The sequence below is a fragment of the Pelecanus crispus genome, chromosome 11 (assembly GCF_030463565.1).
Source record: "Pelecanus crispus isolate bPelCri1 chromosome 11, bPelCri1.pri, whole genome shotgun sequence".
In the NCBI taxonomy this organism is placed as follows: domain Eukaryota; kingdom Metazoa; phylum Chordata; class Aves; order Pelecaniformes; family Pelecanidae; genus Pelecanus; species Pelecanus crispus.
In genome coordinates, this window is record NC_134653.1 from 24,401,954 (window position 1) to 24,426,307 (window position 24,354).

At 38.5% G+C, this 24,354-nt stretch overlaps 1 protein-coding gene across 1 annotated transcript in view; it reads left to right on the forward strand.

Annotated features, from left to right (window-relative positions):
• The window catches only part of MED13L (mediator complex subunit 13L), a 208,185-nt gene that overhangs the window by 129,001 nt on the left and 54,830 nt on the right, over positions 1-24,354 (forward strand). The window contains exon 5 of the mRNA XM_075718255.1: positions 22,943-23,088. Coding sequence (XP_075574370.1) covers positions 22,943-23,088 — 146 coding nt within the window. The remainder of the gene's footprint in view (positions 1-22,942; positions 23,089-24,354) is intronic.

Here is a 24,354-nt window from a genome sequence, read left to right on the forward strand (position 1 = left end):
CGGTCAGTTCATCACGCGTTCTCTCTGCTGCTCCGTCCTCCTCAGGGGAGGACTCCTCACACTCTTCCCCTGCCCCAGCGTGGGGTCCCTCCCACAGGAGACAGTCCTCCACGAAATTCTCCAACGCGGGCCCTTCCCACGGGCTGCGGTTCGTCACAAACTGCTCCAGCGTGGGTCCCTGCCACAGGACGCAGCCCTTCAGGAGCAGACTGCTCCAGCGTGGGTTCCCCATGGGGTCACAAGTGGTGCCAGCAAACCTGCTCTAGCGTGGGCTCCTCTCTCTCCACGGGTCCACAGGTCCTGCCAGGAGCCTGCTCCAGTGTGGGCTTCCCATGGGATCACAGCCTCCTTTGGGCACATCCCCCTGCTCTGGCATGGGGTCCTCCCCGGGCTGCAGATGGATATCTGCTCCACCATGGACCTCCATGGGCTGCAGGGGCACAGCTGCCTCACCAGGGTCTTCACCACGGGCTGCCTGGGCATCTCTGCTCCGGTGCCTGGAGCACCTCCTCCCCTCCTTCTTCACTGACCTTGGTGTCTGCAGAGTCGTTCCTCTCACATACTCTCACTCCTCACTCCAGCTGCAGTTTGTGTCCCAGGCCTTTTTTTTGTTTGTTTCCCCTTCTTAAATATGTTATCCCAGAGGCGCCACCACTGTTGCCGATGAGCTCAGCCTTGGCCAGCAGCAGGTCCGTCGTGGAGCTGTCTGGCATTGGCTCTGCTGGACACAGAGGAAGCTTCTAGCAGCTTCTCACAGAAGCCACCCCTGTAGCCCCCCCACTACTGAAACTTTGCCACGCGAACCCAAGGCAATAGGAAGATGATCTTCGTGAAGAGTAGTTGTATGTGATTTTGACAGTAGGAAGAGTCTGCTGTGTTATGAAATGAAAAGGTAATAATGATAATTTACACTTTAATCCAGAGATTAAAGGAATTTAAAGATATTTAAGATGATACTGTCTACTTATGCTCTGCTTTTGTATTTTTAAAAAAAAAAAAAAACCACATTATTTTAAGAAATCTAAGATTGCGGGATCTCTGCACAATGTAAGTCCAACTTGTGCTTCATGTTTGACCATGCAATTGAATGATTAGGTCTCTAGTCTTTTTTTCTGTACAGGGGAATTCTGTATTTCTCACATACACAGAGAAACGTTAAGAAACGTGGAATCTCTTGGATTTGTTCTGACAAGGTTAACAATTGTCCTGGTTTTGGCTGGGATAGAGTTAATTTTCTTCCTAGCAGCAAGCATAGTGCTGTGTTTTGGATTTAGTAGGAGAAGAATGTTGATAACATGCTGATGTTTTTAGTTGTTGCTGAGTACTGCTTATGCTAGTCAAGGACTTTTTCAGCTTCCCATGCTCTGCCAGGCGCACAAGAAACTGGGAGGGGGCACAGCCAGAATAGTTGATCCAAACTGGCCAAAGGGCTATTCCATACCATATGACGTCATGCTCAGTATATAAACTGGGGGGGGGTGGCCAGGGAGCAGCGATTGCTGCTCGGGAACTGTCTGGGTATCGGTCGTCGGGTGGTGAGCAATTGCATTGTGCATCACTTGCTTTGTGTATCATTATTATTATTATCATTATTATACTGTTACTATTAGCATTACTATTTTACTTTATTTCAATTATTAAACTGTTCTTATCTCAACCCAGGAGTGTTTCTCACTCTTACTCCTCCGATTCTCTCCCCCATCCCATCGGGGTAGGGGGAGTGAGCGAGTGGCTGCGTGGTGCTTAGTTGCTGGCTGGGACTAAACCACGACAACAATAAAGACAACAAATGGGAAGAGAAGTTTGAGGCTTCAAGCAGTAACACTCTACTAAGGTCTGCCAGGCTAGGCTTAGCGTCAAGGTCTCAAACCCCAACAAGAGCTGTTGGTTGACAGCTGGCTGAACATGAGCCAGCAGTGTGCCCAGGTGGCCAAGAAGGCCAACAGCATCCTGGCTCTTCTATCAGGAATAGTGTGGCCAGCAGGAGCAGGGAGGTGATTGTCCCCCTGTACTCGGCGCTGGTGAGGCCGCACCTGGAATACTGTGTCCAGTTTTGGGCCCCTCACTACAAGAAGGACATTGAGGTGCTGGAGCGTGTTCAAAGAAGGGCAGCAAAGCTGGTGAAGGGTCTGGAGCACAGGTCTTATGAGGAGCGGCTGAGGGAACTGGGGTTGTTTAGCTTAGAGAAGAGGAGGCTGAGAGGAGACCTTATCGCTCTCTGCAGCTACCTGAAAGGAGGTAGTAGTGAGGTGGGTGTTGGTCTCTTCTCCCAAGTAGCTAGCGATAGGACAAGAGGAAATGGGCTCAAGCTGCGCCAGGGGAGGTTTAGGTTGGATATTAGGAAAAATTTCTTCACGGAAAGGGTAGTCAAGCATTGGAACAGGCTGCCCAGGGAGGTGGTGGAGTCACCATCCCTGGAGGTGTTCAAAAAACGGGTAGACGTGGCACTTTGGGACATGGTTTAGTGGGCATGGTGGTGTTGGGTTGATGATTGGACAGATGATCTTAGAGATCCTTTCCAATCTTAATGATTCCTAGTTTTGTACTTTCATTATAAATAATCCAGCCACCAAGCCAGAAAACATGAAATTGCTACTCTCCCCTTAATTGGTTTAGTGGTAGACTTGGTAGTGTTAGGCTAATGATTGGACTTCATGATCTTAAAGGTCTTTTCCAACCTAAACAATTCTGTAATTCTAACAACCCACCCCCCTCTCCAAAAAAACCCACAAAACCCCCCAAAAAACCAAACACAACAAAACCCCACAAACAAAACTACCCACTATCCACTATGCTCCACTTTCCAAAACAAGTACCTTGATTTTTCCCTCACTAAAAAGAAGGAAGAAATGTATTTTACAAGCTTAGTATTTTCCTTTCTTCTGTGTCTCCTTAACTTGGTTGCCTATTTTATAGTTCATACTTTCTTCCTGCCCAAGAAATTCAAATCCATTCAGAATTATGTTCTCAGCTGCACTACTAAGAGAATCTTCTCTTTCTAATTAATTGCTAAAAAAAACCAAACCAAAACAAAAAAAAACCCCAAAACAACAAAAAAACCCAACAAAAAACAAAAACAGTCCTAAGAAAATACTCTCTCCTTTGAGAGTGGTACTTGTAGTGCTTTTAAGCATTCTTGTATTTTGGCCATTTTGAAGTTTGCTGTTCCATTAAATCTGCTGTTTCTTCCCAATAATCATTTTTTGAAGGAAAATAACACCACGTCTTTATGAAGTAAGTACTATTATTAGTATGTATTGGGAAAACTAAAACATCAAAAAAGGGGAGTCTTTTAATTGTGTGCAGAATACAAATGTCTGCAGCCTGATTCTCAAAATCGCCTAGCATAAGGATTTCCAAAAGTTTTAGCTTCAGTAAAAATGCCCACTGTACTAATACAAATAGTTTGTAAATCTGAAATTCCTTGAATCTGACTCAGAATCACTTGTACAAGATAATGACACTCATGGAAATTTTTTCAGGTCATCGCTAACACATTTCTTCATGTGTCAATCGTAAAATGACATGCTTTAAAATTAAAGCACATATACAGATTTCTTATTTAATGTCTGAGTCACTTCATGAGAAAACAAAAGACTGTAGACAGCTAGAGTTAGCTGAATACTTTCTACTCACTGGTTACATCTCTGGACTAAATGTTCCTCAGCGTTATGTACCTATGTACTCAATATACTCTTGTGTAATTTTCATCTGTCATTAAAAAATGGGAAAAAAAAAAAAAAGAAGAATTTATTTATTAAGAAACTCTAACTCAAAAGCCTTTTGTACACATGGAGGAACTTAGCTTTCCCCAAAATTGCACTGCATTTCACCGCAGTGTGGCTTTATCAGTAGTACTGCTTTCCAAGCTTTGGATTTTCTCAAAGGAACAGTAGACACCTGCCTAAAAGTAAAGCCACATCCATCTGCACCCATTTTGCTCTTCATCTAGCGTAGGATGTGATTGCAAATACTAGCACGTTCTCTGAAATTCAGTTGTGCTTACTGGGAGGTATGTGTAAGTCCACCATAACAAAAGCACTTGGAGGGAGTAAAGGGCCTTTGTTTTAACCCTTGTGAAATTTCTCTCTCCGTTAAGTGTATCGCTGTTCGGGTTGTGATACACTCCATTTCCAGTTAGTGATTGTGTAGTGTGACACTGAGACTGTAGCAGTTGCTATGGTAACAGGATTTAAGTAGTAAAGATGCAGGTGTGATGTCACTAGGGCAGCATTGCCCTTCTTCCCCCCCACCCCCCAAGTTGAGAATAGAGTGAATTTACAGGTATTTTTAAATAACGTTGTGTGACTCCATTCTGTACCAATTTTGTGCAAACAATTACATCCTACACTTTAGACTTAAATTCTGGAATAAAATGCAAGTGTGGACTTTTTTGCTGTTCTATTGATAAAGATATTTCCATAGGCTAGTTCTGTCATTTCCATGACAGTAAGGTCAGAAAAGTTTTTAGGACAGAATAAAGGAACTTAGTAGTACCTTTTTGCGCAATATATCTATTGCCATCTGTAAAACATGGTATCTCTGATTCTCAAGACCTTCTGTAACACCTGAAAACAGTCTCATTTTACAGTGGAATTTTTTAATGGGTCACTAAGCATCAACAAAGGCGGCTTGTGTTTTCCCGATAGTTAAATTGGGTGGGTAGCCTGCGTACTGAGGAAACCATATGCCCTAAAGGAAAAAGTGAAATAATTTGCATGTTCTCTACTCCTTTCATTCATTTGCAATCTTAGTATTACTAACCTATTCCACACAAAAGACCACACATTATAACCTTCACTCTGACTTTCCTCTTTGCTCTTCTGCTCACATGTCCTTTTTTCTGGAATAGTTGAATGTATCTCATGCAGTAGTTGATTGTGCTAAAACAAAGGAGCTTGATAAAGGTCTATGTGCAGACAGCTATTTAAGTGCATGATGGAAGCCTGACATCTCTGTGGGAACAGTGTTAAGATTACGCAGCCTATTGTACTCGCATCTTCAAAAACCTTCTCGTGTTTCCTGATAGAAATCAGACTGGTGAACAATCCCACCATTTACCAGAATATTTTCAAAAGGAAGTGACTCGCCCCTTCATAGGGCATGTAAACACAATATTGTGAAGACTCTGCCTGTCTTCAGATGCCAGGGGTGAAAAAAGAGCAGTTCAGAGTTACTGAGAAATTTCTATTTTCTACTGTTAGCTCTCTTTCCTTTGGAGCAGAGGGATACCAGGATAGAACATATGCTATAACTGCTGGGATGTAGCAGATCCAGACAGCTCAGGGTTGATAGATAGCTCTAGAAAGCAGACTGAGTACTGGGTGAGGCTGCACATTGCATAAAATAATTGTCCACACCACAGAGGGAAAGATGTGCCAATACAGAGACCAAAGTTTGAAGAGGTAGCAGAGACTCTTGCCGATGTTGTGCGAGAATTTCCTGGTAGGTCCATTCCTTTTGGTATCTTGGGTTATTCACAATTGTCTGCTCTTTACAACAGCACTTGTTCTTTTCCATTGTAATAAAGGTGCTGGGAAGCCTCACAGGAGCGATTCCTGAGCCATGCCAGGAATTCTGAACTACCAAGAAAGAAAAATATTCCCAGGCTGCCTTGTTCATTCTGAGCTCCAGTGTAATAGCAGGTCACAATAGTGTAAAACATAACATGTCGACCATTGATTGAGGATGTACATCTAAACAAACAACCTTGCATTAGTCAGAGTTACGATAGGCTCTTTCAGAGGGGCAATGTGGATCAGTGGAAGTTGATTCCTTGGGGGTGAAGATGTTCTTTTTCTCTGTCAAAACAGTTTCTAAATAAACTTTGTGAGTGCTTTATAGCCGATGAGGTGTGCTCAGTGTGACTTGAAAAAGTGAGAAGCTTAAAAACGAGACTAGAGGAAATGGATGTACAACTCCTTTTCTCATGGTTCCATTTTATTAATTATGGTATGAAACGTTTTCTATAGGCTAGACTACAAAAGCTTGGATCCTGAAGCTGCAGACTATACTGAGGGATATCAATATGATTCCAGCCTAACTCATCTCCCTTCTCCCACGTTTACTGGTAACACCTGTGTTTTCTCTTTTTCCTGGATTCTTCAGGAGTAGGATGGTAACGGCAATAGCTGTAGCATGGACTTGAGTTTAAATGCTCAGAAATTTTGGCAGGCTGTCAAGTTACTGGGCAGGGGGAGGAGGAACCAGAATTGAGAAGTGGTAATTTATTTTTTCTTCACCCTATAATTCAGTCAAAATTTAACAGTACTTAATTGAAAGCATGAAGAGAATGTTTCTGACCTTGAGGAAAATCCTGCCAAATCTCAGTGACCTGTTAGAAATAATGAAGTCTTATGTGTTTTCAGAAAAGTTTTGTGAAACTTGTACAATCTAAACAATTCAGAGGTATGTGTAAGTATGGCTACTTTACCTTATAATAGCTTGCACGTACAGTTTATGGAGTTCAGCTTTTCCTTTTGTTTAGATTCTCTTTCAGTACTTTATCTGGTGAGGCTGGTTTGAAGATCAGGGCAAACTGGATCTTTTTTCCCTGCACACTACTTACATGTGGGTTTGCATGGTCTACTGAAGCTCAGAATTACATGTATGTAGATCTCTGCACACAGTGCCTATATACGTGCAAGGCTAGTGTGCTTTCTGCATGGTAATTAATAGACTAAGGCAGCTCTTCCAGTAATTTCTTCAATTTTGGTTCCATTTTTGGATTGTAGTCATTTTGAACAGTGTTGTTTCTCACTTGCAAACAAACATGTGCCATTACAATAGCTAGCGTCACAGAACTAGCCGAAAGTTTCAACCATTTAATTTCTCTACGTGGGTGAGAATTCAGTGCAAAACTGATGGTCGCAGCACATTCCTGCCTAAGGAATTGTTTGAACTGGCAGAGATCCTGAGTCAGCAGTATAGATGGCAATATAGGCCAAGACACAGGCACTGGGTTTTAAAGAGACTGAGCCTACTTAGGGTTTGCACAAAGTTCTCATCGGTTTCAGAATGGAGAAATCAGTAACTGCTTGTTGCAACTAAAGGCCGAGGATGAATAAATGATATTGTTTTTCCTTTCTCTGGTGGTCATTTTGTTTCAGAGTGTCCCAGCGTGAATGTGTGCTGTTCATGAGAGCTCTCTGTTTGGTTAAGCATACTCTGCAGCAGTTCATTCTTGCAAAGGCACATAATTGGTATGCCAGGCATTTATATAAAATACTTCTCACCGCAGAAATGTTTTTGTGTGGGGTGGTGGGTTTTTTTTGTTTTAGCAGCAGTTTCAGACAGAAACTTGTTCTTAATTCAAGATTAAAACTAAGGAGGAAATAATTTATATTATTATTATTAATTTATATTATAGGATTACTTGGTGGAACTGAAAACAAGAAATCTTGCATTTAGTATGATAGAATAATTATTTTTCCTTCTCATGTGATTTTCTTGAATTGTGTTCTTGGAACATACATAGTTTTCAGATACTTTGTTTATCGTATGTTTATGTAAATGTTTAAAATACAACAGATCTTGGACTAATGTACAGAAATAATATTTTCCTTTAATTTCTGTTCATTTGAGCTTCACATGGTTTCAGGAGGTGTTTCTAACTACAATTGATTTGAAATAATTTGTCTTTTTAAACTTCTTGCTTGATTGGGCAACTTACAGAAAAGGTGAAATCCTTGACTCATTTTCAAATTTACCTTTTTATTTCTGTAGAGGAATCCCATGTTCATTCTGATACCCTTCAATACGTTATTTTGTGGGAAAGTTAAATGCCCTATCCAGTTCTAATATTGGTGAGATTGTGAGTGGTTTTAATAGGCCAAAACCTCAATTACTATTTTTTTTCCCCTCCTAAGATTGTGTTGCTGGAGTTTACTGGTTTGGGATGATGTCAGATACCTCTGTTACCCATCTGAGTAATGATTTCCTTGGCTGACAGATCCAGTTCTCCCTGTCTTCGATGCCAAATTATTTTCCAGTACCTCATAAAGAAATGAAGTTATGGTCTTCATGAAGTGATATGAACGGATACAGTGTGACTAAATTTGTTAAACTAGGTATGTGTGCTTGGCAAGAAGAAATGAAATCCTGATGACAGAAGAGTAATCCTAGAAGGCAGATGGTTATTACAGAAGCTGAAATTTTGGGCTTTCAAGTCAAGAAATGAGGGGGTAAACAAGATACTATCTTCCAGAATTAATTCAGGCCAATTTAGCATTAACTTACTTACACAGAAGACAGAAGAACAGAAGACTAACGTGACATAGAGAAAAGCCTGTAGAACTACATTGAGAGAAGAGATGAGCAGTAGGTAGATGAGGACTAGAAACTAACAAAAATTAAAATAATTATCTGGGACTTGCAGTTGTCATTTTAAAAAAAGAAAACATTCAGGATATGATTGGGAGCTTGGAGCACTAGAGAGTAGAGAGTGAATATGGTTGACTGAATTGTGAGTCTTTATTTTTAATACTTCATATCCCTGCTAATGCAGTTCTTTCTCTATTACTAAACGTGATTTGTGTGCCACCTGTTTCAGCTGCATTCGCTCTCCAGGGACATCAAATGGGAGTCAGCATGTAAAAGCTAAATTATTTGGAGAGGATTCAGTGATTGACTTAAATGTAAAGGGATTAATTGGTCTCTAAACTAGTCAATTAAACTGTACTTCGAAAGTGGAAAGATCACAAATGCATGGCAATGAATAAATTAATGCATTTTTCATGGTTTTAGTATTTTCTACATGTTGCTTAATATTGTTTTGGATCATAAAATTTATTCTGTGAATTGTGATCATACTGCATAATGGACACATGTGAAATAATTTTGTGCAACCATCCTCCTAAAGGACAGCTGGTAGCAGGCTTACAGCATGAATTTAAATGTGTATTAGTAGGTATTTACATCTCTTGCAGTCTCTTTTACAGACAATACAGCAAAGGATAGTAACTTTTCCCTGAAACCATGCTGTAAAATGGATGGGGTTCAGGTCTCTTAAAAATTTGGGTCCATTCTGTGGAACCCATTAAACCTTGTGCTCTTTAATAGAAGTGTGAAGGACATCATATACTTAGTCCTTGGTACTTGAGCAAGGTGTGCGGTACAAAGAAATGTAGAGAGATTTAGATACTTTGCTTTGCTTTGTGTTTTTGGGTTTTTTCGTATTTGGTTTTTTTTTTTAGTTCAGTCAAGGTACATTTGAGGGTTTTTTCCTTTTAGGGGACAAAAAAGGCATTCATTTTACGGTAGTGCTGTACCCCTGCCAAATTTAAGAGTTTAGCTGCAAGTCCTAGGAATATTAAAACTTTCCATCAAGATTAATATCTCTTCATGTTCTGTAATTTAAATACAGGGTTATTATCATAGGTTTATAATCACGTAAAGGTATCAGATTTGTTTTGGGGGGAGAAATGGACATAGAGGGGAATCAAGTCTTCCAGCACTTGCAAATCCTGTTTCCAGTTGTCATTTCTAAATTGATCTAAGATGGTCAGAAGTTACCTAGCTTACATGTTCTAAGAGCATGGCTGCTTCTTCACTGGAGAGCTCCAATGCTGAAGTTCACCTGCAAGAAAAACTAAAAATTGGCTCATACTGGAAAATGGGTACATGGGTTTAATACCTGATGACTTTTGATTTTTTTTAAGGTCGTGTGGATCTATGACATCAGGTGACCTCAAGGGAAAAGTAGAAGTAAAAACACTATGTCTTAAGTGACTTACTTGAGGTGCCCATGGTAAGCAGCTGTTTGAAAGCCCAAATCAAAACCGCATCAGTAGTTCTTACATTTTGAGAAAAATATTTGAGAAAAATATTCTTCCTCTTTCTTCTGTGTTGATGAAACTAAGTAACCACATTTCCCCCTGTTCATGTACTTGCTTTGTGAATGAAACTCATAAATGTAATTTCATCTTCAGTGGAACTTAATAACAACAAAGAATGGGCTTATGTCCCTTCTTCCCCTTCAGTTTGCCATATATTTTCAAGAGTATCCTTTCTGAATGGCCTGAATCTAACATAATGCTACTTTGGGTAATAGCATTCAGCTTTCATGGGAGTGAAGGGAAGAAGGGTGCATTAACCTACATTAGCAGACAGCAAAAATAAGCGTGTGTTCAGAGGCCTTGCTAAGAAGAGGAGTGGCATTTGATATGCTGTGTTTTTATTTTTATAACTTACATGTCAAAAGTATGCTATGTGTTTGTGGTCTGGTATCTTAACTGTGGTGACAGCCTGCATGCATGTCTGGAGACCATCTTTGTGACTGAGCGAACAAGTAATTTAAGTTGAGATACAGCAAATTAATTGTAGTGTCTATTAACGTGTGAATTACTATCGATTGATATTACCATGCCAGTGCTTCTTAAATTAGTCAAAAAGCAATGAAAAAGAAGACTGCATGCTTCTTAGAAAATTAGGTTCTATTATTATAAGAAACATTTGTCCTTTCTTTTATCAGATCTCAGTTTTCATTATTTTTAAGCCCCATTTTTAGGATTTATGTACAACGATCTTATAACCTTTGAAGATTTTGGACAAAGTAATTTTAAATCTGCACACAACCCCTCCCTGTATTTAAACACACGATGCAAGCAGGAGTTTTTAAGGGGCAGCATCTTACTATCTGCTTCACTTTCTTTCCTCATGCTATTAGCAATCTTGAGAATCATCTTACGTTCATGTATTATTTCCACTTATACTTTATACCTTCTAGTTAGGGGTGTTGTAGAGCAGTTGCCAGCTGGTTTTGTTCTCATATTTTTTTAATTTTTTAGGTCCCTCTAGCCTTGTTTGAACACTACTGTGGTATTTGTTTCAACTAGGTGTTCCCACACTGAGAAAATGTTTTGTTGGATACTGAAAAACTCAGAGCTATGCTGTTTGTACGAAGAGGGCCACATGTATTATATAAGCAAATAATGTGTTATTTCAGACTTTGCATACATAATTATACAGTAGCCCTATAAAAATGCTTACAGTAATGCTTATCTACTTCACAGTACTCTTTCAAGTTACAGGGGTATTGACAGTAATAATTTCTAACAAATTGCTATTGAGATCAAAGCCATTTTAAGGCAAAACAGGTTATCAAACATCTTAAGTTTTTAGCTTTCAGAGCTAATTGTGATGTAACTATCAAGAGAGAATTCAGGTAATTTTTGATATTTTGTTATAAAAGAAATTCTATATTATCCCACATTAATAGTCTTTTCAAAACTGTGCAGTTTTGAATCTAGCAGAATATAGAGCAAAAATGTGGTGACAAACTTATTTGTGGCTTCGAGTGAATCTGTGCAACAAGGACATATAAAAAAAAAGAATTGTCTAACACTGATAATGACTTGTGGCTTTACTCCTAGAGTAATACTAATTTATGAAAATGAAGCTCCTAATGTAAATGTGGTTTGATACTCTTATATACCTGTGTGTTAAATGTTCTTTTTGTTTATAAGCTGAACATGACTACATCACTAACTTGACTTAACATACAGCTAGTGTAATTAGGGTGTAATATTGAAAACTACGCTAACTTAATTTGAAAAAAGTCATCTCATTTTCATCATCCGGACTCTACAGACTGACTTGTACAGTAGATGCTAGTGCTTGCCATGTATCAAATGTCAAACCTCTCAACATTTCCCTTGCCCTTTCCGCCTTTCTCCAGAGGGGTAGGAGGACTCTGCTTTTCCTGGTTAAGATGTCCGGCAGAGTGTGGGTGGCACAGCTGACTGGCAGAATAGGTGCCTGGTATTGGACGTTTCAGTAGACCACTGATCACCAGCATGCAACAGCTGCTAATTCTAGAGCAGCATAACACAAATATTAATGGAAAGGATGATACTTTTACCCACTTTATGACTGCTGAAAGCATCTTTATGGGCGGTAAGGGGAAGCCTCCTTTTTCCAAAGCTTCAGCTATATCTGGGTCTGTGACCCACAGATGAATCATTGTGCAGCCATGCCGGTCAGTGGTTCTAATACAGCTCACAGTGAGACAAAAATTGATAGCTGTATTATCTGTGATAAAATTACCAGGGAAAGCTTACATTTAAGGAGACCTAGGGTTTAAACTTTGCAGTACTGAGCTGTTAAGAAAAGGTCAGTTTATGCCTTAGGCTGGAAAAATGGAATAGCTGGTTGGCGAACCTCCATCAGTGCTAGTCAGGCTTGTTCTTGAGTTTTAGGTTATTAATATTCAAAAGGATTTTTTTCAGTCCTGATCTCTAGAGCGCAACTGCTCATGACAGTTCTGAGGTGATTTTATGCCTGTATGGTATTTAATAAAATACTAACAGCACAAAAAGAGGGATTTTTTGGAGATACCACTTGTAACTTAATGTGTAACTTATTCATGTCCCATGAATAAGTTATGTGTCACTTTGAATATATGTGCTTATCTGGCTGCATTCCTGTTTTAAAGAGTATTAGGTCTTCTGTGGAAATGAATGTTCCAAAGGAGTCCATTTCAAACTGTGAAAACACAGTGATTCAGACAAGGACAGAGAGATGTCAGAAGGGTGATACAGCAGTGATTTTAGAAGTTTTATATGCAATTTTTCCTGATGTTGGTATTTTGAGTATGCTAAAGCAAAAGATTGTGTCCATTCTGACAATTTTCTAGTTAATTATAATTCATTTTGTAGTTATTACCAGCTGGTGCTACTGTTTTTAGAATAACTGGTAATACTGGTACAGATATGAGCAAGTTCCTGATTTTTGTTAAGGACATACATCTGAAGAAGCTTAGAATTTCCAGTGAAAAATGTGTGTTTATTTCAGCATTAACTGAATGTACCTTTAATAACCTTCGTGTTTCTTTTTTTTGGTATGCTTTTATATTTTATTGTAAAACCTATAGCCTGTATTACAATAGAAATATGGTTACAACAACTTCTGTGTTTCCTAAATAGGGCAGGATCCAGTATCTTATCACGATGAATTTATATTAATAATGAATATGACAAACTTGCGGAATCATTTTTTGGTACTGACATTTTAAATAATTCAAAATAGTTGTAGTTCTAAATCAGCAATATTCTGAAGTGTAACACAAATGTGAAACAACAAATCAATAATTATTAATACCTTGAGCTATAGGTTGTGGTATAGTGCTGACTACATCACTTACCTGCTGCTAAGGGAAGACAGTTGGTTGTGATTTCATTGCAGAAATTTTATTTCATAGATCCGTGAGACTTTTTTTTTTTTTTTTTCAAATTTGATCTGGTATTGATTAAACTTAGTAAAAACTGGATTTTATTAAAAAAATCATAATTTAGTACATAAAAATTTTAAGCGATCTGAATTTCTGTTAGAGGGAAACTATTTTTCTGTTTACCTTGTCTTTTCTGAAGACAGTATATTTTCTAACCTGAAGTACCTTAAATGTTCATAAGTTTTAAATATTAGTAGGAAGATGCACATAACCTTCAGCTATTTAGCAGTACTGTTTGGATTCCTGTAGTTTGATCTGCATGTGGCATCCTGTTACAGAGATGAATCGCGTCCCATTTGCAGAGCAGAAACCATGTAAAGTTGTTTTGAATGGGTTGTGCTTCCAGTCATGAAGTGTTAACTAAAAAAACCCTGCACTGCCATACTCTGATTTTAACTGGTTAATTTTTACATTAGCAGATGCATTGACCAACCTTTTCGTGCCATCTGTCATTGTCCCATATTTCCGCATACATGGTATGAGGATAAACAACCTTGATCCAGGGGCTTTCAGCCTTCCTTCTTACTTCATGTTGCCTTTGGTATTAACTGATAGGAAGAGCAGGATTTGTCCCCCGATGTAGAGAAAAGAAATACGTAGCAGTGGTCATGGCAGCCTGCTGCCTAATTTAATTATTCAGGGATGTTGTGTTATTTTGGATTATTTCTGTAGTAACCATCAACAGTCTAGGAATTACTTCAGTTCATCTTAAGAATAATAAGCAAATTTTAGATCAGAACGGCATATTTTGACAAGCCACATTGTATACATATGTGCAGCTAGTAATAAATCAATAAATTTCTATGTTCAACATGCCACACTTATTTAATATAGAAAAATAAGGGGGGGGTTGTGAGTATTTATGGGAGATTTTCACCTATTATGGTGTAGTATTTCACTGAGGATCACAGGAATAAAACTGCTACTTCAGTTGCACATGGAAGAAAATCTCACAATGCCAGTAAGCTGGAGGAGCTACTTACACAGTTTAAATAATCCATTAATAAAAACCAAACTAAATATTAACCACTGCTTTAATGTATTGTAAAAATATGCTTATTTCAGTGTAGGTATAGGTTCAGGGAAAGAATGAGATGGCTATTACTGTAGAACATGTTCCTCCCTGCAGAAGTCATGTGGCAAAAGCTCAGTGATCTTCTTTCCTAAAGTGAAAACTTCTCTCCTCCTAAGCTTGAGCACTGTCGCAGTATAACTCACTGACAGCGTGTAAGCCCTGGGATGTTGTTCTGTATATAGTCCAGTCCATCTTTGTTAAGGTCATTAAAAAAAAAATAAACATGGAACTATCTTAGTCTAAGACACCGTAAACAACCAGTGCAGAAAATGCAGAGCAGTTTGTACTGTGTTCATATTAAAGGTTACGTACGTTGTACGTGACCTTTCCTCCAGCAAAGACTTGAAGTAGGTCTTGTACGTAGAGAGACTACAATATAATTACTCCTCAAAATGTTAGCTAATGTGATGTGCAGCAGTTTCCCCTTGACTTCTTGGAGGTGTTCATACTGCTGTTAGCCCTGTCATGCTGCAGATTGATGTATCCATTTGAAGTACAAACTCCAGTATCCCTCCAGGCTAGCAGGTCATCTTGTGCATACGTTTATACAGAGAGAAGAAAAGAAGGTTGTTAGACATGGGATCAGGGAGAGAATCTCGATAGTGAGGCATGTATTAGCCTTGGCAAGAGGTTTTGTTGGTGACAAGTGAGGAAGTGTTGAGATAATAAGTCTGTAACACAGAAACTGTTTAGATAATGTTACCTAAATGCTTGCTGCATTGTGAAACTGTTATCTTAGTACTTTACTCCACCTCTGGAAGAACACTAAAGGTAATTAATATTTATACCAAGTTTCTGTGTGCGCATCTCATACATTTAAAAAAAAAAAAAAAATCTTAACAGAATGTGTGAGACAACACATTGACTTATAAAATACAATCATTAAAAGATCAGACCTGGGTAGTTCTGGGAACTTAATGTTCTCTTCCCCGCTTTGGGCAGGGAGGGGGGAGAGTCAGCAAAGGAAAGAGGAAAGGAGTAATTGCAAAAGCAATATGGTTTAATCTGCAACTTGATCTCCTGTATTCTTACTCTCTGCCATACAAAAATTTGTGACTTTGGGCAGAAACGGCTACAGAAACACAGATTGTTTTCGCTGTGTAACCAGATTTCTCCCAGTATCAGGTTCCCTTGTTCATGAGATAACAGTGTGTGTCACATGAAAAGATGTTTCGAGTCCTGTGACACAGTGAAATGGCCGCAACACGTGGTTTCAGCTGGGTCTTCATTAGCCTTCAGACAAGCTCCTGCTGAAGGGACTGCTGCAGTTCAGTGCCACAGCCCTCTCTCCAGCTTTAACACACAGCATATGTTGGATGCAGCTGGGCAGCCAGTCTTCGATTACCAGTGGTTAATATATGGAGTTGCAGAGCACGAAATAGGCTCTGGGTTGCTGTTTCAGGTATTTGACTATGGGCCTGCATCTGAGGCCGTAGGATAGAGAAACCAACTGTGTGAGCTTCATGTCTAGTGCAGAATTGTGGTCAGCTTTGTGCTGCCTACCATTCGTTGGAAGGCTGTTGTATCCAGAAAACTCTGGAATTGTCTCATGTCTGGAAATGCTTTCCTTTTTGGTTTAGTTGTGGTTTCTGCAAAAACTGTTACTAATTATGCCATGTTTCTTGAATGTATACTGCGAACTACTGAAGTTGTACTTCTGAGTAACTTACTTTGTATTATTTTAGCTTGGGCAACATTCAAAGTCCATCTGCTAGGCCGAGAGTATGTTATGAGTTACTTGCAAGCATGAGAAATGCCACATGAAAGTTTTGCCTCTCAGACTGTATCTACACTACTTATTAGACCAGACAGGTCATGATCTCAAGAACTGGCGTGCTATTATCCGGCCTGCTGTACTGTTGCGCACTCCCTACTTGGCTCTGGGAGTGGCAGCTAGCAGTCTTCCAAGGCAATGCCCAGGAGAGGTTCTGGGGATAGCACAGCCAAGGACCATTTCCAGTAAATCAGTGTGGACATTGCCTCCCTTTTAGGGATGAAGAGGTTTTACCATATGAACATGCTGTTTCCCCTAAGGGCCAGAAAATGTGTCCTGGCCTTTTTTATTTACTGCTCTTGATGAAGTCTCAGTTCCAGGTCCTCTTCCGCTCTCTTGGTATATGCTAACACAGCTGCCTGGCAGGTCCCTGTAGTTCCTAAATTGGACCCATCATATGTCCTAGAAAAATGTACTGGACATCTGGGCACTAGGAGAGTGCATCATTTCTCCCATTTAAGGAGAACGCATAGGCTTCTATGCATTAGAACAGAAGGTCTGACTTCTCTAAAATCAAAGCAGAAGGCCTTTTTTCTCTCTTCCCTTTACATTCAGTCTGTGGTTGTTGTGGGAGCTTGCTCAAATTCAAACTTCACTGAGGATATCCATTTCCAGATTATTTAAAAAGAGGCAATTTTCTTATGGGGCTATTAATTTTCTCTGACATGTTCTAGAGTGTTATCGACTGTAGGTGTGTCCAGGTGCTGCCATCTCCTGTCCAGACCACCACTGGGACCTGCTAATAACTGTCCTGTGGCTTTAGCCAAATTTAAAGGAACTTATTTTATTATGCTCTCACTTACTCTTATGTTCCAAATCTGTGCAGAGCCTTGTCATGCCCTCTTTTTTATAGTCCACATCAAACAAGTGATTAGTCTCATTGGTATGACTGTTTTCCTAATGCATGTGGCTTACTGCTGCCTCTTCTCTGAGATCTGACTTGATAAAGCTATTTTGAGGTAACTGTGAGTTGAGGGCTTTCAGATTGAACCCTAATTTTGAGGGGTATTGGAACAGCAACACAATTGATTGGTCATAAAATTATAATTGTACACGGTCAGTGGCTTTATGGAGAATTGCTTATAAACTGAAGGAGAGAAACAAGAGATTGCCAACGGCCTGGTGGCAGGGAAAGGCTGCTCAAGCTTGTCTGTAGAGAAATAAATATTTAGAAAATTCTCATCTTTGAAATTGTTCTAAAAATGGGATGAATGTTTACAAATACAGGATTCTCAAATTTTCACCACATTCTTCTAAGTAACCTTTGGTGTCACTGTCGTCATCTGTTTCCCATTGCACTTTCTGGGTGCGTAAGTAGGTTGCAGTGTTTGGGACAAAACCTAGCTTAGAAACTGTACGCTGCACAGCAGCAAGTGTTTTCCAAAATATAAAAGCACTTTTCAGTGAGTGATTTCAACTCGTTAAAATAATAATAATATTCATATCATAAAAGTATTTTTTGAATATCCCTCTAATAAGGAAAAAAACTTGCAATGTTCTTTTAAGTTTTTTTGTAGATTCTTCTTGGTGCCCTCCCCCCTCCCCCCCATCCCCAAGTAATTGGCATTTTTTTATTATTATTTTCCTGAAGTAATTGATTTCCACATTTGGCATCCAAAATGAGGTATGAAATCTGTTAGGAGGTATAGTTTGACTTTGTACACAGATGTACATTTAGTACATACATTCAAAACTCAGTTATGAATTGCAATACCTTGGCTTTTTTTTCATTGAGATTATTTGTATGGAAATAATCTCTTTAACGTTTCAGTGCAGACTAGCACAGTTTCCATTGGGTATTTGTATAAACCTACTAACAAATGGAAAAAATACATAAATCCGTCAGATGTTCTCCTTTCTCTGCCAATGTTGTGTGGTTTAAACATAGTCATGTTTTCATAATCCTCATCTGAATTTATATATATGTGAATTTAACATAATGTTATTTCTTTTAAGTCATTTATAGTAACTGAGGGATTGGCATTCATAAAGATTATGGGAGGTCCTAAATATTACATTGACAAGGACTTTTTTAGGCGTCTCAAAGGTTATTTAAGGTAATGAAGATCCCAGAGGAAACATCTGAAAGGCAGTTTTTGTCAGTTGCAGGTGATTAGGTGCCAGATTGAAGGTTTGATTATTGTAAATACTCTTTATTTGAAGATTTTTCTGTGTTATGGGGAAAAAAATACCTGCAATACTTAGGAGAAAGACGCAGACCTTTTCTGTGGTTACAAGAGATTATATGACACCGCTGGTTTTTTTGGGGGGCTTTTGCTTACCAATTTCCTTGCTCATAAAAGGTAAGGATCTAAACACCAAGAGCAGATCAAAATAAAGTTAAGGGAAATGGCACAGAATATTTGTCAATGTGTAGTTGGGGAGTGATTTTTTTGTTTTGTTTTGTTTTCCTTGTATTTCTATTAATAGAAGCCTTTTATTTAAACAATTATTTTAATTTTAGCACATAAGTGTCTCTCAGTGAATATAGTGGAAATATTCTTGAAAGTATATGCTCAAGTGTTCTGGTAGCTCAAGACCACAGCGCTCAGCATTTTTCATCCCTTGGCCTTAATGCAGCTAGAGTTGGAAATAACATATATTCTATATATTCTATTTGGCAATCTGACATCCTAACTGAGGCAGCCATCAGTCACCTAGAGAGGAAAGAAAGGTTTCTGAAAAGGTACCTGTAAAAAAGAGACAACAATTCCAGCGTAGTGTGATGAGAGTACTGTTACAGATTGGCATTCTTTTAAAATTTTTCTAATTTTTATAAAATAGGATGAACCTTAAGTTTATGTTGAAATTTTCTGATGGAAAACAGCTGCACTGTCTCTGGTGGCACTATTTGTATGCCTGAAAAAAAATGAGGAAGGGAAGAAATTAAAAAGCTCAAACCCTAAATGGTAGGTAGCTGAATGAATCCATCTGAAGTATATTTCATACTAAGTTCATGGGTACATGGCTAAGCATTTTCACTTTATACTACACCTAAGGCATAAATAATTTTAAATGCCCCCAACTTTTTTTTCTTTTAAAAAAAATACATTAGATGCTTCAGTCTGATTCAGGTTTCTGATTTGGAACTTCTTCTAGGGAATATATGGAACATTGTCCTCCCCTGATAAGGATCAGGAATGTCTGGTGGCTTGCTCAGGATGGTCACCTTGCTTTCACACTTTCACCTAAAGAGCCTTTGTCCCTTCTTCCTTTCCTCTGTGTAGCGGTATAGGCTCAAAACATGATTCTGAAGCTAGTTTAGTTCCTTGTGTAATTCATTAATACGTGCGAAGTAAATGTATAATGCAGCTATTTAAAATTGGTAGTATTTTTATTATTGTACCTGTTCTGAACAGGTATATACGGACAGCTCAAAGTATTCCAACAGACTCTGTAGAGTAGGGGAAATAGTTTGGAATCCATTTCACATGCCTCTGGTGGTTTCTGATATTTTGAATGTCAGGGATATAAGAAAGAGTACAGAAACGAGTAAGTTTAAAAACCTGGAGAGAGAGTAGAGTGGATTCTCAAAAGCCTGTTAGCTTCAGTTTTTTAACTAGGTTGAAATAAATTGAAACAAAATTTAAAAAATCAATCTGAACATGGTGCTGAATGTTTTTAGAAACTCTGGTCTGATCTGCATTTTGTGCTTAGCTTTTTTATGGTGCCTTTGTTCGCACAAAGAGTAGTAGATCTGTTAAGAAAACTGGATGTTGATAAAACACTGTTGGATGACTGTAGTGAGGACCTGAACAATTTATGTATTTTAGAGCTTTAGTTTGAAGTATGTAGGTCTTGATGTACACTGTAGAGCTATAGCTAAATGGTTATTAAAAGTAAAGCCTCAGTGCTCAGTCTGCTTCTGCAGGCTGACTGGTTTTAGCTTGGTAAGTTTTCTTCTGCTTGAATTTTATTCGGAGGTCTGTCTCACATTTGTAGCAAGAGTGATTTCTGCAGCTTGGTATTTAAGGAATTGTGTGAAATGTACTAAAGACGGGAATGTCAGGAGGCTGGGATGTACATGCCCGAGTGGAATACATCATAGAGTGCGCTGATGCTATTTTCTTGAAATAAAATTCATATTTGTTACTAAAGTAAACATTTCACTCAGAATCTGCCAGAAGCTTATTAGGAATGTAGGAAGTCCCCAGGCCTTGATCTTTATTATTTTTGGTCTTGAAAGCTGAGCTTATAGCAATGACTGACACCAGAGGGAGCATAACATTCATACAACTGTGTCTTCTCTTGCAAAGCACTGTCGGACCGCCCTCGGGAGGAAGGCCTGGGGAAGGGAGCGGGAAAGCAAGCTTACTGCTGGCGTGCGCGGGCCTCGTACCATAAGGACTTGTTAGCTGTGGTCTGAAGAAAAGGAACACCCGAGCGAATGCCATTTGTTGGTTCGCTTTCTGTAGCTGAGCATGATTTACTTTGGGTCCAGTGTTAGAAATGATCCATCTTTCACTAATGAAGCATTTGTCGCTGGTCCTGAGTGGTAATACTCATTACTGTTCTTCCTTAATCTGTCATATTTGCAGGGAAGTAAAATGGGCTAATATATGGGCTGTATTTCATAGAATCATAGAATCGTCTAGGTTGGAAAAGACCTTTAAGATCATCCAGTCCAACCATTAACCTACACTACCAAGCCCACCTAAACCAGTCAAGGGTAGACTAGACTAAACCATATCCCGAAGTGCCACATCTACCCGTTTTTTGAACACTTCCAGGGATGGGGACTCCACCACCTCTCTGGGCAACCTGTTCCAATGCTTGACCACCCTTTCCGTAAAGAAATTTTTCCTAATTTCCAGTCTAAACCTCCCCTGGCGCAGCTTGAGCCCATTTCCTCTCGTCCTATTGCTAGCTGTATATCTTTCTTCCTGTAATTAGCTGTATACACTTCTAATCTGAGACTATTTAATTTTCTGAACTTAATGATTAATTTTGATGTTAGCTCAGCTGAAAAAATTAAGTGGCATGCATTCCCTTCCCTGCAAAAACAAATGAGTCTTTTTTTCTTTTAAACTCTCATTTTGTCTATTTCTTATTCTCACAGTATTTATGCATGGTTGTGAATGTTGCATAAGATTGCACGTGATTTGTTCATGCCAGGCCACTTTGCAAGAGACGTGAAAGAGTCCCTGTGTGGTCCCAGAAGGCTATTTTTTTGTTCAGTTCAATAGAAGACAAGCAACACTTTCACAGTCAAACACTGTAGGAAGCTTGCAGAATCAGGATTATCTCTGTGTAATATCCTAAAGACAGGAGTTGAAAATGACTACTTCACAAATAGCTTTACTCTCTGCTTTAGAAAGGCTGACCTGCTGCATGCTGAAACTGTTTGCAGAGATTATCTCCGCTTGATCTTGGACCAGATTTCTCATCATTTTTTATTTATTAAGACCTTTTTTATACTAGAGGCTATCATCCTATGTAAGGAAGCTAATGGGTTTTGATTAAATAATTGGGCTTCGCTTTTATTTTTGTATTTCTTGTATGTGCGCAAATCTGTTGTTCAAGTTTTTTTACGTGAATTGATTTTTTTTTTCTTCTTGGGGCAAGATTGCTAGATAGAAATACCTGGAATTTTTGTCCCGTGTCCCGTCCCCCCGCCGTGTAAATTAATGATCAATTTACTTCTGCAACACTGACGATAGTGAAATTTCTTTCCCTTGTGAAAATAGAAATCTAATGAAACCTTTTATTTCATGGAATTAAAAGATTGCCACATTACTTCTGAATACAGGGTGATAGCACCAAGGAAGTTTAGTTGTGATCTGTCATTTAAATAACCTTTTTCCTCCAGATTTGTCTCAGCTGACCATTTTCTTTGGGTTTTTTGTGGTAGCATTTGAGGCTCACACAAGAATAACTTGTAGTACAGGATGAAAAGTTGTTCTGCATGACGTGTAGAATCATTCAGAGATTTAGTGAGATTAAACCAGCTTCCTATTCTAGACCATCAGTGCCTTTCTTTAAAAGTACCTGACAGTAGTAGAGCAGTTGGTTGAGTTAATTACTAAAGTGAAATTGCTATAGTTGCCTGTGTTCTTTCCTTCTGGTAAAGGTAGTTAAGAGCTGTCTTTAAAATACTGGTTACATTATGGCTGGCCCAGTGTCAAAGCCAACAGTTATAAAATTATGTACAGCTATTGTATTGGACAGAAAAATTACTGCATGATTACCACTTCAGCTCTGTAAATTTTTAGTTGATTAAAATGATGATAAAAAGCATGAAACATGTTTTGTTTTCTTTTTCATGCAGCTTTGTGGCAAGGAATATTTAAGCAAATAGTTAGCTATGATGGGAGGTCATTCTAGGGGTAGAATAAAGTGGGAACATTTTAAATACCACTCATTTCAAATTAAGTTTAACTGTTGCTGGCAAATCCATGGTTCATCTTAGACCATTGTCAACTTTTTGTAATATTCATGTGCTTCTATTTTGTTTAGTGGAGGTTCTCCTGAGGTGTTAGACAGACATCTTTCCTATTCCTTTTTTATTCCTTTTCAGCTAGAACCCACTGCAGAATGAATTCTGAAGAATTCCTTTTTCTTTCTGAAGACCCTTATTTTTACTGCTTGAATCCTGATTAAAATCCCATTTGTTTGCAATGATCGTATTAATTGAAACGAGTAGGAAAACAAATCCTTGAGATAGGTGCCAACATTGTCACATAGCTGTCTAGTGACGGGTCATTTGTCATATATGGTTATCGATCAATGAACCTGTACTCAGTAGCCACAAGTGATGAAACAGAAGAGTATAGATTTGGCCTCTAAGGCTATGAAATCACTACCTCCTATGAGTTCATTAACATGCTAATAAATCCGTTTCTCATTTGTCTCCCCCTTCCTCCAGTGAGCATTTGTCATGTGCCTTCACATTCTTTCTTCATGGGGAAAGCAATGTGTGCACAAGCGTGGAGATTGCTCAACACCAGCCAATCTACCTGATCAACGAAGAGCATATCCATATGGCCCAGTCTTCACCGTCACCGTTTCAAGGTAAGTGAGCTGGATTTGGAACTCCGTGCGCTTAACTTCTGTGTGGCAGGGACTTTGCTCCTGGTGTTGTTATCGTCAGAGGTGAATAAAGTAAGATTAAGTAACTCTTCAAATGGGTTAAATTTCTGTTCAGGAAGTTGTAGGCATAAGGGAGAATGTTGCTAGGACTTCAGCACTATAGCCAGTCATAAATGGTATGGGAATTCTCCAGAGCTTTCTGTTCATTAACGTTGCTTTTAAAGGTACGTGCATATAGTAAATAAAATAAAATAAATTAATCTTTTTTTAAAAAAAAGACTTGTTATTTAAGAAAGTGAGTGCACTGATTTGATTTTCTTACATGGTGTCTTGGCCAGTGGGCTTAAATCTGTAACTTCAATGCTATGTGAATACAAATACTAAGCTTATCTGATTCAGGAGTACTTTTCATTCATAAATTGTCAACTATTTTTTTTTTAAAGGGGGTGTGTGTTAAAATGTATCAGAAAAAATGAAAACCTTGAAGTATCTGTGACTACTTACTTGCCAGTATAAGAAACTAGAGGTTTACAGAATTAAGTTAATGGCTTATTAAATTCGTGATGCAGCTGTGATGCAATGATCTACATCAAAAAAAATTAAGAATATTTGAGTCATTGAGTTATATTGTCTTTACTACAGCCTGAAATTGTAGTTTCAAAGCAATTAAAGCAAGAAGTCTTTATAAAATTAAACATACAGTAAAGAAACACCAGAGACTTATAAAATGAACATTTATAGAGATGTTAATTTATAGAAGCTATATTGAAAAACATTGTTTCTAAATATAAAGTTTTGACAGAGGCTCAGACACTTAATTCATAGAAGGTTTTATTTCAGTGAGCTAAATTCATTGCCCTCTCAAATCAAATATGACTAAAAGCAAAATTGAGTCTGAATGGAAATACCTGTTGTTGAGCAACTAGATCTCCTTATTTGTCATGACTGTAGTCGTCTTCATATATTGTTATCTCTATCCTTTTTAATGCCGAGAAGTCTCTAGTACCATATGTTCCTGGTAAAAACCCTATTGTTGAATATCTGTTCTCTATTACTTCCATGTATGGTCATCCCTTTGCCATAGCAAGTGCTGTTTCAGTACACTTAGATTAGTTCATTGTGGAAATTATTAAACTGAACTGCAAAAAGGTCCATTTTTAGCTCAATAAGGATGGCTATAAAGGAAGCTAGAGCAGCATAATGTAGCTTTAAATTCACACCCTTACCTGATTTTGCAGTAGCTTTCCC